A 16,652-nucleotide genomic window follows, 5' to 3' on the forward strand; every position below is an offset into this window, starting at 1 on the left:
TAAGTGATAAACTATAACTTCTAATTATTTTGATAATTTAGTTATGTTAAAGAATAAAATATCCAGATTCAGCACCTCAGGTGTAAATGTTTTCTGGTCTCTTTCTTCTCCTGATAACACTGAATATCTGTGGGCTGTGGACACAACAAGATGTTTGAGGACGTCACCTTGTGCTCTGGGAATCACTTATCAGTATTTTTCACCATTTTCTCACATCATGGACCAAAGAACTAATTAACTAATGAAGAATATTATTGACAGATTCATCAATAATGAAATTCAACGTCAGTTGCAGCCCTAGTGGTTTGTATTTCATCATTCATGTTCTGTGTGTGTTTTGTGTGTGTACAGCAGGGGGGGGGGCGACTGACATGTGTTCAGATGCGGAGTGACATGGTTAACAAGAGCCTGATTAAACACCAAGCAAATAGATAGAGTGAGAGACAGAAGGAGAAGTGATACAGACATAGGGACAATTACCTCTTAATCGTCTTTCCTGCATTTTTATAAATAAACTAAATAGTTTGGCATGGTGCAAGAAGAAATATCGGACTGTTCTTAAGTACACAAGTTATTTTATCTTTCTGATTATCTGCAGTCATGAAAATCAAAAACTAGAAATGTAAATGTACCATAATTAGCACAGAAACTTTTCCTGTTTTCTTCTCATTTATAAGTTGCTCCAATTTAATAACATTTAGTTGCTGCGAAATATAACTAGATCATCCCTTGACCATTTGAGACCTCTTGTAATAAACTAATAGCGAACAAACTGAGGCAGGCTTCCCAGACCAGTGCTCTGCTGAGATATTCATCACAGAATAAAATCTAAGCATGCTCTTTTTACTTCCTTTAGGCTGGCATTCTGGGCCCAGTGTGCTTATTTGCCTGTACAAAGACTTATTTAAAATGATGTACGGCTAATTTGATTGACTTTATGTTAGAAATGAGTACGTTTTGGGTTTGGCTTGCTGGTTTTGCATTGTTTCTCAGCACGTAGTATCAGTGACTTTCATAAAATAGCCTTTGTAGATGGACAAAAGGTAAACACTAGCAAATAGAAGACCTTTAGCGTCCTTAAGCTTTGTGTTTTGTGTGCGTAGTCGTGGTTGTGCTGTTGTTTTTCACATTCAGAGGTTGTGCTACAGTTCATCACATCCACAGTAATTAACTACAGAATGGTATAATGTCAAAGAGTCACATTGTACGTTGGTGTTCATGTATTCGTAGTATAGGTCGTCTATGTAGTTGTTAATTAATATCCGTGCTGGTACGCATACAGTGTGGCGTGTGTGCATGTGTTTTAGGTGTGTGTCTTACCTTACATGTCTCTCTAGTTTTAGGAAAATTACCAGGCGTGTACTAAAGGTTTGCTGGGAGCTGAGACACACAAACACTAGTCAGTCACCTGTGATTACATGTTTACTGAATTAACTTTGACCCCAGATCATAATGAGGTTTAGAGTGGGATTCTTTATATAGCCAGAAATACGAGTCTATGATACTAAAGGGTTTTTTCCCGAACATGTGTAAACTCACAACAGTATGATACTCAACCTGTGAACCCAATAAAAAAAAGAGCATGCAGTCTTTTCCTCGATACACAGTTTTCGTGTTTCGGTCTGTGTTAGGGTTAGGGTTAGGGTTATCCACAATAATATACTATTTAAACTAGTTTTTTAAATTCATGCTATAATTAAACATTAGTTACACCCGCAAAAGTACGGTAGTAATAAGAAAGTCAATTATTCACGCAAAAAAATATGTATATACCCCTGAATATTAATATGATAGACCCAATCTATAGTTTAATTGACATACAAGGTTAAAAATATAACTGCTATTACAAAATAAAGATTTGAGAGAAGATGTGACTGAAGAAGACAGTCATTTTTCTTTTTGCCCTTACACTTGGGGTAAGAGGTTCTGCCACTCCTTTGGTATATTTTGTGTGAGGTCATTATGGTAAACGGCAATCAGTATTTTGGTGGTACGGTGTCTGTACAAACATCGCAAAATAATTCATTGTCTATAAATGTCTTTTCCACTTTCCTTCAAACAAAAGCTGGATGGAAGCAGTTAATGAGCCAAAAGCCTGTTTGAATAAGAAGCTGCTGTAACAATCTCTGTCCCAATTAGCACGCTTTGGTTTTTAAATATTCCTTTTGTGTGAAGCCTAAACACACATGAAGACTCACAAAACGGTCACGTTGAAAATTTAATAGGCTTCCACAGCGATTTCCTTCATTTATTTAAAATGATTTTTTTTTCCCCTCTCCTTTTAAAAAGCTAGAAATCTGAGAGGCATGGCAAGGCATTCTGCTGTGAGGGGAGCAGCATTCACAAATACTAGACCTAATTCCTTTGGCAGCAGCTCAAACTGCTACAGACAGACACATAATCAGCTGGGGAGTGTTAGCGCCTCAGCCCACTAGCAAACACAGGACCGAGCCCTTGTTGTGCATCGCTGCTTTTCAGAATAAATATCCCGATGGAAAATACAGTGGGAGGAAAGAGGTATTCATGTGTATATGGCTCTTTGTTCAGTCAAAGATACAGAAGGAGAGAGAACCACTGGCTTCCTTAGCTACTTTACCGCTCATTCTGTCTCGATCCCTCTCTCTCCCTTGTTTTCTCTCTCCCTCCCTTCCTCCCTCTCTTTCTCTCATCCTCCACTGTACCCTGTGTGTTTTGGTATTCATACAGATGTTTGGATTTGAGTGGCAGTTCCTCCTGAGACTGTGCACAAGCGTCTGCCTCGTCTCATCTGCATTTTGCATCCCAGGAAAAAAGGGAACAGAAAGCAGCGGAAAGCATCAGCAGGCAGACAGGCCGCATGTGTGTGTGTGTGTGTGTGTGTATGTGAGAGAGCGACAGAGAGAGAGAGAGAGAGGGAGTGTGTGCTCGTTGCCTGTTGTTTGGCTTTGGCAGCTTAACTGGCCCCAGTGCTGTTGCTGTGTAATGTTTAAAGGACGTTTCAAGGTCAAGCTTTCGACAGGCCCCACCGCCTCTGACGTATTAAACATTTATATATTTCTGTAGCCAGATGAATTATAGATTGAACACGGCAACTGAACATGCTACAAAATGGCACCATTGTGGTCGGTAATAGACACATTAGGGTCTACAAACACAAGAATCACACATGCCTTATCTCATCAATAGCAGCACCAACACAGGGACAAAAAAAAAAGGGCTGATCTTGCTATGCAATATACCAAGACACTGGAAAATCCCACGGCGGCAGGATAGTTCCAGGATATGGAAGGTCCATCTGCAAGTCAGTTGAGGCCGATGACTCATAAAGATCAGGTCTGCTGTACATAGAGATCATAATGCTGGAGAAGGAAAAGCCATGTCCTCATAAATTATTATTAGAGGCGTTGTTGTTTGGCGCCGAGGTACTGTAAATAATACCTGACTATTTTCTCTTGTCAGTCAGAGGATTGCCTTTTTGATGTAGCAGATGTGAGACCAGAGATAACCAACCAGAAAAAACCAAGTGGCAGTTTGAGATTGTATTCTGATAATGGACACGTTTGTCCCAGGAATATGGATTCCCTTTCAATCGACAGGAATGCTGTCCTTCCTACGCAGCATAATTAGATGGAAATGTGATATCCGAAGCTTATCAAGACTAATAAACGTCAGCAGCAGGCACGAACCACACCTGTCAAGTTTATAATGGGAGGGAGAGAGGAGAAGAAGAAAAAATCAGAAAGAGAAAAGAAAGGGAGAGAGAACATGGTAACGGCAGAGAGATGAACGCGTGCTATCCCGTGGCTCTCGGCACATGTCAGACAACAACGGCATTGCAGAATTTCCTATGGCAATCAGCCACCGCCGCCTATATGTTGCCTCCCTGCCACATTCACACAGTATCGGAGCAGAGATAGTCTCATGTGGGCATTTTCAATTACTCTGCACTGTACAGCAGTAGGGAGGATTAATCCGCTCGTTTGAATGCACGCCACACTTAATGGTTTAGCTGGTGTGCCGCAGGCCTCGTCTGTTAGCTGTGCCGCTATACATTCAGGCTTTTGTGTCTCACTCTGCACTCTTCCTGCTGCAGTAGAAATTGCAGCACTCTCACATCAAGTTACACCGAGATTAGATTTTTACAGGAGATGGGCTCACTATAAATTCTCCAACTCAAATTGATTGTGTAATGACTTTTGCAGAGCAACTTTAGAGCATTTATAAGGTGACTGAAACAGTTTGCTGTTGCAGTGACAGCACATCACAATAGGGAATGTTTCCAAGCGAGTGATTAATGTGGCTGAATATTCAAATGACACCAGACTTATTACAGTACCAGGGACCAAGAAGTACAGGATAGCTGGAGTTCAAAATACGAATGAAATCATTTGACGTTTCATGGTGTAACACAGCATAGGAGGAAGGTTGTCAGTGAGTTGCCAGTGGATAGACATAAACATCTCAGCTCGCCTGTCTATCAGTGATCTAGGAACCTCCTCTACGTCTACATGTAGTTCTGAGTTATTCATTGCCTCCATCAAACTGTTTACTCATTAAGACAGATGACGGACGGCTGTCCTTTTCCCTTGCAGCTATTTGATTATATGAGCTCCGATTTAGAGCCAAATCAATAACCAGATTAGCTAGGCACACACACACACACAGACACACACAAACAGACACAAGCAGGCTGTGTCTGAGATGCAGCTGATGGGGGAAACAGTGATTAGATTAGGAAGAGCTCTGCCTCTACTCCCCCTTTCTCCCTTGTTCTCAGTGTAAGTGCTGTGCTGTAGGTTTTGTTCTTATCGTATACCTCCAGGCTGTTTATAGCTTTTTAAATACCGTTTTAACAAAGCCAATATCACCACTTCTAGCCTCAAACCAGTTTTAATTAGAAGTCCTACTGCGAATTATGTAGAAAATTGAGTTCATTCAGAGGAGTTTATAGTTTTCTTATTCTGTTGGTGTTCTTAGAGACCCCTTTTGGGAAAGTTGCTTCAGCCAGTTATCTTGTTCTTAATTTTTTTATACATATAGCAAGCATGACTATTAATGTAGCTTGAGAAAGCAAGGAATGTTCTGTTGTTTTCTAGTTGCAAGAGCATGACACTGCTGAATTGCTTATCTTCTGACCCGATACATGCAGGTGGGCTCAAGTAACGCTGAATAGTTGGGCAGGAGAGTCGAGTGAATCTGTGTGCATTTCTGCATGTTTGCGCATGTTTGTTTATGTATGCACCGGTGTATTTTAGTGTATTTTTCTAAAGATAGGAAGGCAGCTTCACTAAAATGGCTGGTTGCCTGCACAGGTGCGTGGCCGCATTCACTTGCCAGCTACTTGTGGAGGTGGTGTCCTCGCTCATGACACATGGTGCTGACTCAGATGGATCAGCTTGCCTGCTCTCTCTGCTCTCACTGTCTGTTTCTGCGTCCTCTATCCTGTGTCCCAGCCCAGCTAAAAGCAACTTTAGATCAACATGGAAATGAGCACTGCATAAAAACACAAGCTACTCCTTCAAATTCAGTCCAGAGTAGTGCAGTTTTCTTTTCTTTTCTTTTTTGTCATGCAGTGTCACTTACATTTATTCCAAGAACAGTCACAGTGGGTTAAAGTAACCACGTTAGATCTTAACATAGTCATGGCAAATGTGATTTTTGTGTTATGAAAAAGGAAGACAGAGAGAGAGAAAGGACAGGCCCTAGTGGGAAGGATCAACCTTTAATGTCATGTTAAATAACAGCCGTGATGTAGGCCTACTGTAGGCTGACAGAGCTCCTTCTGTCTCCTGCTTTGTTTTTACCCTTTTTCTCTTACTCACAATGTGTCTTTTGTGCTTACCATTGATGCTTGCTGAATAGGCCCCACATGTAAGATAGATATCATCTCCACTAAAACCTTTAGCCACATTAATGACATTTAATTAAGGATAGAATCCCACGTAGGGGATGAGATGATGATTTAGCCTCTTTAATCCACCAAAATGTCCTAGCTGAGGGCCTCGACAGTGATCGCTCCCATCCGTCACACCCAGGGATTACAGCAGGACAGACAGTGATGCACAGCAGAGACATCTTGCTGATTTGACTGAGCTGGGAGCAGAGATACTGGCTCCAGCAGCTAGAACTGGAACAAAGGCTGGAAAGCTGTTGATGGGGATTTGAAGCTGATGCAGGGAAGACTGCTGCTGCGATGATGGCGAGGCACTGACTTGCAGCTGAGGAATGGATAGAGAAATAGGGGTCAGGGGCATCGAGCAAGGGACTGTTCTTGGCACAGGAGTGAAACTAGGGGAACTCTGATGAGGACCTGAGAGGCCAGGCTAGGGCTAGGGCTGAGGGACGGGGACTTGGGCTGACAGGCAAGGCCAGGCCTTCAATTCCAAGGCCCAGTCCCCGTGCTCCAGGCTTCAGCCAAACAGCTAGGCAGGTGTCCAGCTGATCTCACGCCCCCGCAAGGGAGGAACTGCAGAGCACCAGTCACTGGAGCTGCACAAATTGAAGTGTCATCTCCAGAGTCAAGATGCTCACCAATTTTCTGCATGCGTTGGTGCAGAGTTGGGATTCAGCCAGTGGACAAATGGCTCCAGTTCCGCCTACAGTTTGTCTCAGCAAAGGAAACTGTATTGTGTGTGTGTGCGTGTGTGTGTGTGTTTCGTCTGTGTATGTGTAGTGTGTGTGAGAGAGAAAGTGACTATGTATGGAGCACTGCAGGGCCTAAGTGATTGTCCTTGAATGATTTCTGTTCTGTCTTTTGACTGCCCACAATGCAGCATGAAATAGAAATAGTTTTGAGAAAAGTTTTTAGATAAAAATAATTAATCCAAGTACATCTGAATAGAGGGTTACATCATGGTCCGTTTCAGTTATGAACATTTAAATGCAAACTGGTCAAACCTTTGTTGTGCCAGACTCTATCCTGCAAAAACAAGTGAAAGAATAAGTCAGATTTAACATTTGAAAATACGTCTTTGCCTAGATTCATTCTATAATTGTCTGTGAAATAGAAATCTTGAGATCATTATATACTGTCTGACATACCCCTCAGCAATAGGCCATATCCTGTCATCTCCCGACTTCTGGCCTTACACGAGTATGTGCCGATTACCCAGAGGCCGTGAGGGAGTGTGTGGGAAAGCAGCATCGATCTCACTGAAAGACTGAAACATCACAAAAGGGAAAGAAGAAGGATGGAAAAAAGTCAAGCCAAAGTTAAATGAAAAATTGCTAACGTACACGTCTTGAGCGCGGTCTGGAACATTTATTATTCTGAGTCACACAGAGAGAGGTGGAGGAGGATAGAAGAAGAGAAGAATCCATTTGGTAAAGTAGATGCAGATCGATGAGACTGGAGGCAGGCAGGCCAGAGTGCAACAGAGGAGGGGTGTGTGTCTGTGAGTATCTGTGATACGTCTATGTGTATGTGTGTGTGTGTGTTTGCTTTGCGTGTATGAGGCGTCCCAGATTACTTTCCCTGATTGATCCGGACCAGCATCCGTCTGACCTGCAGGACATTTCAGAGCTTGGCAGATGCTGGTGGAGGTGGAGAGATGGTGAGAGAGGGAGAGAGACGGTCACGCAGAAAGGAAGAGGAGAGAGAAAAATAAAAATCAATAGCACAGAGAGCATTACAGGGAACTTGACTGGCCGAGAAGCTGAGATAGTAAAGTCGTATTAATCTCTTTGTGTCTCAGTCAGTTTGATAGGAACTCCAGTTCAGTATCACTTTGTTGGACTGAGAGAGAGTTTCAGTCTGAGCTTAGCAGTATCAGGTATGGCTACTTTGTGGTAGCAAGAAGGGGACACAGCACAAACTGTCAGTACATTTGGATGTTTATTATTACCATTTTACGTCATCCTATTTTCTTATTTTAACGAGCTTAATAATATTCCAAAATAAAAGAAGATTAGACCATAAGGAATAAGGAAATCACAAATAATATCTGAAGCAAGATGGTTAGGCAAAGTCTAACAAGTCAGATGGTTGCATGCTGGTACCATTTTGTCGCTGCCAAGCAATGTGTCTATCAGTGGCAAGATCCTGCAGCATACTGTCTACTCTGCAGTCTCTACATCCTATCCTGGCCAAGTCAGGGTAAATTGATTGTCCAAGCTCTGTAAGAGAAGGGGGAGGGAATCCTGCACCAGGCCAGCAATATAAAGTGGTGGTTTTATGGCGTAAAAGTAGCAGAGGAGTGACGAAGGTGAAAAGGACAGGAAGAAAGCAAGAAACGCCTTGGTCATCGGATTTTTAAAGAAACAGACATTATGTTTGCGCAAAGTATGACTTAAAGAAAGACTTGTGAAACTTTCATATACAGTAAATCTAAAAGAAAGCTGTGTGCGACTGGTATTTTCGACTGTTAGAGGAAAACAAATGTTTACTCCCCTTCCTTGCTGTAGGCGGATAAAGCTTGTCCTATTTGACTGCAGTACCCAGACACCATTGGCCAACAGCCCAAGGAGACAGGAAGCACTTTTGTGGCATCAAATATTAATGGCGTTATAGAGTGTATTGATTATATAATAAGTTTTCCCAGCATCTGAGCTCCGACTGTATTCCCTGAATAATTGAAAATGTATCCATGAGCGGTTTTTCATCTCAATGGCTGGTGAATGTAATTGCATTGCACCCTTATTCCAGTGTTATTTGAGATTTTATCAGGAGACACACATATGTGTGTTCATGTGATAAACCCAAGGACAGCGAGAATATGAAGAAAGATAAAATTGTGTGTGTGTGTAGTGTGTGTGTGTGTGTGTGTGTGTGTGGGTGTGTGTGTGTGTGTGTGTGTGTGTGTGTGTGTGTGTGTGTGTGTGTGTGTGTGTGTGTTATGCCTGTGTTTGCTTTATGGAATGGTTGAGCATTGAATATTGAGTACTGAGCAGTGTTTTGAAAATGGGATGCAGGGACTTAAACGGCACTTCTGAGAAATGTCATATTCCTTTTTTTCGCAGACATTACGCTCTCTTGCACTATACATTGGCTGTTGAAACGGAGACTCATATGCATCTGCTTGCTGCTTCTTACATTTTTATCACCACATAACACAGTCTGCTTGCTGCGACACACCATACCCTGCCGCACTGACAGAGTATGTTAAAATGACGGCTTTACAGAATGGGTGAAAAAATGCTTTTGATGTTTCACCTCTGCCTAACATTTTCTTTTTTCAGGTTAGCTTTTCAACTTTATATTAAACACCAGGCTGTACAGTATGTTGTCCTCTGCCTTCTTGATGAGATAAATGTTGGTCAGCTATACTGTATGCGGCAAACTGTAGCTAGTGTGGGCACCTTATTCCCAGGGGTGTAGCTATCCCTGGCACTGTCCACTCCAGTCTCTCAAGTAGTTAAAGATCCACCTCACTGGCTTTATAACACCTGCATGAGGTAGATGTAACAAAGCTTGAAAATGTTTACATTTAGTAGATTTGAAATTTAAACAGCTTCTAACCAATTTCTCCCTGTCAGATTTACAAATTAAAAAGTGTTTCTCTATTTTACACAACCGTTATTCTGCAGTAACGCCTCGTCCCTTACCAGACTAAAACAAAGGTGGCTCAACTTGATTTCTTTAGGGTCATCCCCAAAATATCTCAATATTCTCCATTACCTGTCAACTAGTAGAAACAGTATTCCGTGTCCTCTTTTCTACCCTGACCTCTCTGCTCCTCTGTATCTTCTTTTCGCCTTTCAAGCTGACAGTTCACTCTCATTTAGACCTCTATTATGCATTCCTGCCTAAGTTTACAAGACACATTGACAACAGAACATGTACAGACTCTCTCTCTCCTCCCCCACCTCTGTCTCTCCCTTTCTTTGAAGTATTGGAAGTGTTTTCCCCATTATTCAGCCCTCGCCTTTTCTCCCTCTTCCCATCTGATCCCTCACTCCCTCTCTTCATCTCTCTGAAGGAGTAAATGAAGGCAGAGGTCATCCCTCCTCTCTTCCTCCTCTCCTACTAAATTGGCTGCTTGTAGCATCCATAGATAGCTGCAGGCATTTAAGCCCCCTGCTCTGGAGAGCTAGTGAACAGACTTCGTGCTCATTTGTGGCATTTCTGTCTCTTCAACCACAGGCTTGTTTACCCACAGAGAGCAAGAGGGAAACCCTCATTATAAACTCTGCCAAGGTCATTGCAGTCACCACACCAATCTGCCGGCTTCAACACACACATGCAGTCCACTCAAATGATTGAAACAAGTGAACAAATCATATTTTTTAACCAATGTTTCTATCTTAGCAAATGAATTTATGGCATGAAGCAATATTTCAACAGTTCAGCAATGTTTCAACAATTTGAATCGTACAGTTTTCCAAATATTAATCATCACCCCAAATTATTTCTTTCCCTAATGACAAACCCTCTGAGCCCCTCATACTAGCCAAAATCTTGAGCCACCTGTCTTTGTTTTAGTTTTACTGGCAAAATGACTGTCAAAGGTGTAACTGTATTTTTCTAGTGAGCTGCCATTTTTCCACCATCACTCCAAACCCTCCACTCCCCAAATCCCACAACAACCCTAACCTTGTAAAGTGAGTGTATGATGTTGACGGTGGGCTGTGCGTCCCTCCCTCCCTGTGCTCCGCTCCATAGGGGTCGACAGAGACACAGTGGCGTCAGGCAGAGCTCCCACAGCTCCAGGGCTGGGCAGAGAAGGGATTGCTGACACAGCCAAAGATGGTAAGGAGACTACTGCTGCCAAATGGATGGCCCAGCCATTTTACACACCCATGAAGTGATATGATCTGATATTGTACTGTGTTTACATAAATACGCTGTGGTTGGTGATGCTGCTGACTGGGACAGTTTGAACTGGAGCAGAGACTGACGGATGGGGCAATAGACGAAGGGCGGGAGGGAGGACTGTGGGGTTGCAAGGGGTCGTGCAGAGATGAGTGAATTGTTGATCTGCTGACGTGTTCATCCACTGCAAATATTTGAGAAAGCCAATAAATATTACAAATGTCAAAATGTTTTAATTTATATGTACATACTGATGCTATTTATACTACATCTGTTACAGATCAATTGCGCTGTTAAGCCTTCTTTCACACATGCAAAGCTGCACCTTTCTCTGATTGACCTCTAATTCTTTTCATACACATTATAATTTTTTCCCCCTTTCTCCTGAACTGACCCCACGACTACTCATTAGAAATGAATTGCACTTTGCTTCAGAGCAACTGTAGCTTGAGCATTGTTTGAGTCAAGGCAAATTAATTAACTCATTTACTAACGGATAAATTCTATTAGCAATCATTTATTCTAAATTCAAGACCATCTCACATGTTTTTGTTCCCAACAGTTGTGCGCTGTCTACATGTGTTACTTTCAGCTAGAAGCCCAGTGCTGGCTCTGCCTCCTACATGAGTAGAAATATAACTTGTGTGTAGAATAAGCTGCATCTTGAGGCTGAGAGCATGACAGGGCGGTGGGTTGTACACACGACAGGACACGCAGCGGGTTCTGTCCGCAGCACTAGGCTCCACAGTGGGAGAGCAGGGGCAGCCAGAGTGGTCACAACTAACATGAAGTGGACTGCTGAGCAGCTCAAATGCTGCTGGTGGGCAGGGACGAGGAGAGGAATATAATTGGCCACTGGGACTCGGCAGGTCCCTGTTAATTAGAGGCAGCCATTTTGGTGTAAAAACTCCTCAGAAAGCGTCCCATGGAGTTTAAAGTCTCTCTGACAGAATGGAGCCCAGCAGGGAATGTAAACAGATTTAATAAGGCCCTCTCCAATCAACTCTGTTATGGCTCGATACTATTCTCTCCTCCTTCTCCGCTCCCCCCAACCCCCTCTCTCTCTCTTTCCCTCTGTCTTTCTCAGTCTGTCTCTGTATCTCTGTTGTGGTAGAGTGGTGAGTGAGCAGGAAAGGATACTGTCAAAAGAACAATTTGCATTCAGCTCTCATCTTGAGAGCTTTTAGACATCTCCCTGTCTGTTTGTTTTCCGTTGTGAGCTTGGGCCATTGTTCTCTCTCTCTCTGTCTCTCTCCCTCTCTCTCTCTCTCTCTCTGTATGTGTGTGTACGAGTGTGTGTTTGAGTTTGTGCTTTTCCACTCACTGCAGAGTGAGAATGCATGAGAAGTGTGTGTGTGTAGTATGAGAGGATGGAAACAGATTCAAGACTGACATTTTGCTCACGAACACTTAAAGTAAAAAAGAAGAACGCTAAATATTATGAATTACAGCCTTTTGTGAAAGGTTTTCCTAAAGCCAGAGAAAAGATAGATATTTCCCTACGTTGTTGGTATAGTTTTAAGTATTTGGATAAAGACCACAGGCTTTTCTAGCTGTTCTGAGCATCTCATTAAAATTAACTGAACTTGGTTTGACTTTTTTTTGTCATTTTTTTGATGGTGAACCAGTCTTCTCGACAGTCTTCAACAGAAAATAATAATACTTACTATTCTAAATACATAACATCATTTTATGATACTGTTAACAGTATCATTTGTTTGCCTGTGTCATTTATCATCATCTCTGCTTACCACTACACAGAGATAGAGAGACAAACTCATTAAAGTCAAGAAGTACACGCATTGTAAATGTCTAAAGTGGTTTTGAGAACTATTTCTGGACATACTGGGATTTTTTTTAAATTCTGCTTTGAGCTGTATTATTAGAACACAGGTCCTGTCTTTTTGATAATCCAGAAATAGAGTGAAATAAGACTTGTGTGCCGTTCCTCCCTTGCTAAAGCCCTGCTTCCAAGTGCAGCCAGTCTGCGCGTATTTAAGAATAGTTAAAAATAGACCGAGAGCTGAATGGTTGAACAGAGGAAAGGGAGAGATCTGAGTGATGACTTTAAAAATTTGATTGAATCAGATTAAAGAATATTTGCACTTTAATTTGGGTTTCAGCATGTTGGGTTATTGCAGTGCTTGTGCAGCAGTATGATGGAAACTCGTAAGTTTGTGCTCAAATGGGCATGACAAGGCCTTTTTATAAGGATTTGATATTGTTTACACCCATACAGTTTGACACAGGATCCACAAGATCAGTTTACTGTCTCCTGGTCTGGTCAGTCAGTCAAGACAAGATGATGCTCTCTATACCTTTGTAACAGTCTATTTATCTTCTTTTTTTTTCTGTTTTATCTTCCTACCATTTAGCAATTAGATTTAGTTGTCTCTTCTCTCTCCATTTGCAAAACACTGACATCCCCCTCTAACACATACTCACACATATAAGCAACAAAAGCCATTAATTTGATCAAACAAATGTTTTTTATGCAAATTCATGAATAATTTCACTTCACACATTGCCTTCGTTGGAGAATCATGTTCTCGTATCACGCTCGGAATAAGCATTTGTATTAAATATGTATCAGAGTGCTCTGGTAGAAAAGCAAAGTGCAACCTGCCTCCCTCCTCCTCCGACTTTTGACTCTCACTCCTCACCTTTTTTGCTGTTTTTTTTCCCTCACACTTACGCCAAGCTCACAGTTTCTTTTTGAACACTTCGTGCTCTGCAAAACCAGATATGAAAACGCAAATTTCTTACTGTCACAGCAGCAGCATCAGCAGTCAGAGAGCAAGTTGGAAGGGCTACTCCTGTTACTGCCCCCTCCCACAAACCTCAGCAGCTACCAGACAATCATTTAGAGACACCCCTTACTGTCTTTATTAGCTGTTTATCCTTTCTGTGTCTACTGTGTGTTGTAGTTCTCAATGTTTAGAGATGTGCAATGTGTACAGTGTGTTCACTATATGTTTAGTTTGTGATTTAGTAAAGTTTTGATTAAATGTGCTAAATGCTAAACAGACATCGTGACATTGAGAGGATTTGTTTTTCACCAGTTTCCACTAAAAATATAAACCTACTGTTACTGACTACTGTCATCCCTAAAAAACAGCGTATTTCATCACATTGATGTAAAGTCCTGTAAACACAAAATTGATATAAAGCTATCTCACTCACCAATTTGAAAGATTGCCTGCGATAACCAATCCAAATCTGGTAAAACGTCCTTATTTGAAACTGAGAGAAACCTTGTGACATTTCATTGTTCTAGTCTTCCAGTGTAACATTCAAATCACTGCAAGAATTAATTGTATGATAGTTCTAAAACAGTGATATAGTGTATGTTTAAAACTTGTTTTTAGTATCTGGAAATAGGCCTTTAAAAGCCCCTTTCACCCAGACTGTTGATTTGACTTAATGCAACAAAAGTCAGACTTTTTAGAAAATTAGGTTTGAAAATAACCACTTTGTCAGACTCTGCTATGTCGTGTTACATATTCAGTGTTCCATATTACTAAATACGGTACAGAAGCCATTGCTAATGAATGCCATCTTTCTCCTTTTCCTCTCTGCCCTCTCTCTCTCTCTCTCTACATATATATGGTTCCTCTTTTCGCCTCTCCCTCTTTCCTCCTCCTCTTTGCCCTGCTCCAGATCATCAGTAACATGGAGGCTCCAGTGACAAATGGCCCAAGCGGAGGAGGCACCACAGCCAACGGGCCGACCACCAACAGCCGCGGCTGCCCCTCGCCCATGCAGACTGGCCCAACAAATGACGACAGCAAGACCAACCTCATTGTCAACTACCTGCCCCAGAACATGACCCAGGAGGAGTTCCGTAGCCTGTTTGGTAGCATCGGCGAGATAGAGTCCTGCAAGCTGGTTCGCGACAAGATCACAGGTACAAAATGGATCCTGCTTATGTTGTACTGGGATACCGCTGCTTATGTTTCACAAAATATCATTTAAAGAAAATAGCCAATAACCAATAGGTTTTTGTAAAAAAATATCAAATCTGCAAAGTTTGTTGGATTTCCCAGCTCATACAGTAGCACGTATTTCACTAAAAGTGACCTAACTTGAAGTCAAAAGGTTTTCAATGACAATATAATGCGAAACAGCTGCAAAGTAGAAGTAAGGGATAAATTAGGGTATAATGTAGTATACTGCGTGATGATTTGGTGGTCCCCAAAGGCAATCCCTCCAAGGGAAAGAGAAAAGGGAAAAGAACAAGGTGAGTTACTATACTGAGCTCCTCTAGAGCGGGAAGAGATTTAGATGCTTTCTATTCTGGTGGTTTAAACCAAGACTGAACGTCCTGTTCACAACAATATCCTTCCTGTGAAGTATAATAATTCAGAATTAGTTGTAAATTCTCAACAAACTACATTTTTTTAAGAGTTTGGGTAAGTGTAAATCATATTTCATATTTGAATTTATAGTCAACTAACAATAAAATGATGAGAATAATAAAACAAAGTTCCTCAGAGAGATAGATGTAATGAAGCAGACAGCTTACATGACTGTTTGCATACTGCTGAAAGATCAAAAGGTAGGTGTAGATACAACAGTCTGGCCGCACGCTGTGCGCTGAATGTTGATACACATGTAAAGCATCTAATATGATTAAATGAATAGTTTGCACATGTGTACCTCAGTCCACAGTCCACAGCAACCTTCCAGACAATTCGGAAGTTGTAGAGCATTGTCTTCCACTAGAAGAAATCCATCTCTGCCCTCTGTGTGTGTTCAAGCGCTGTGACTCAGCAATGCAGCAAAGTGCCACATGTTCTCCAGAGGTGTTTAAATTAAGCAGCACTTCGCGGTGCTAATCATGGATGTAATCTGGGCGTAGTGGCTGTGTGGGTGGCCATACAGCAGATGGATCGGAGGGGTTGGGGTGGTGCAGCTCTGTGATAATGTTCCATAATGGCTTTCATTTTAGATCCTACTTACTGACACTCTTCTCCTGATAATCTCATTAAAGAGCACCAGGCAGGCAGGCTGTCTAGATCACCAAGCCATTCTCAGATAGCAGGCAGGAGAGTAAGGAGAGTAAACATACACGTACACGGATATTTATGCGAATATAATCACAGAATTAGATTTCCTGTAATAGATTAACTGAAAGGCCAATAGGGACGGCAGTTTTAACTGTAAACCAGAGACGGCCACTAGCCCAGCCATTCCTGCCTCCTCCTCTTCTCTCGTTCTTTGAAGCATATTCTGCAGCTCTACGATTCCTCTTTAGGACCATCTTCCTCTTCCTCTGTAATGGGCCGCAAAATGGAGCCTGAGAGTCAGATACACCAGGATAATGGAGGACGGTGTGAACAAAAATAACACTGGGATACCATATGCTATCATCATCACCATCACCATGTTCTCTCTCCACCCGATTTTACCCTCAAGTGTGATTTACCGAGCGGCAGTGAGGAACCAAGCTAACAGCAGATATTTGGAGAGAGTTTTTAAAAAAAAGAGAGAGAGAGAATTGCTGTAAACCTGTTCAGGCCCTAAATGGGGAATGTGAGAGAGGTAGAAATGTTTGTTCGCTCACTTCTAAACAATTTCAGGTACTTCTCTGCTCTGCACTACAAGGTCTCTCTGATGACTTAGCATCAACACATACAGCTATAAATAAATCCTGCCCTTCCTCCATTTCCCCCTGTGGTGTATGCCTGTTTTTGCTCTCCCATGGGTGCAATTTCCTCGTGCAAACTTTTAGGCTAACAAAGCACAGATCCCCTCTTCTAGCAGGGAATGCCAAGAGGCTTTATTCTCTCTAACAGTCATCCAAATCATTAACAGACTAAGCCAGGTTTGCGAGAGGGGGGGGGGCAAAGTTAAAGATTGTAGAAAACATTTTTTTGAGGTTGATATGTACATCTTTTACTTCTTTTATATCATCTATCAT

At 41.9% G+C, this 16,652-nt stretch overlaps 1 protein-coding gene across 9 annotated transcripts in view; it reads left to right on the top strand.

Moving 5' to 3' along the window:
* The window catches only part of elavl4 (ELAV like neuron-specific RNA binding protein 4), a 71,614-nt gene that overhangs the window by 19,592 nt on the left and 35,370 nt on the right, over positions 1-16,652 (top strand). For 8 of the 9 annotated variants that reach the window (XM_027289999.1, XM_019262877.2, XM_019262855.2 and 5 more), the window contains 2 exons: positions 10,580-10,666; positions 14,390-14,636. In XM_027289999.1, the coding sequence (XP_027145800.1) occupies positions 10,664-10,666; positions 14,390-14,636 (250 nt within the window). In that variant the 5' untranslated portion in view covers positions 10,580-10,663. The remainder of the gene's footprint in view (positions 1-10,579; positions 10,667-14,389; positions 14,637-16,652) is intronic. The other variant, XM_019262898.2, reaches the window with a different exon arrangement.

This window comes from Larimichthys crocea, chromosome XVII (assembly GCF_000972845.2).
Source record: "Larimichthys crocea isolate SSNF chromosome XVII, L_crocea_2.0, whole genome shotgun sequence".
NCBI classification, from domain to species: Eukaryota; Metazoa; Chordata; class Actinopteri; family Sciaenidae; genus Larimichthys; species Larimichthys crocea.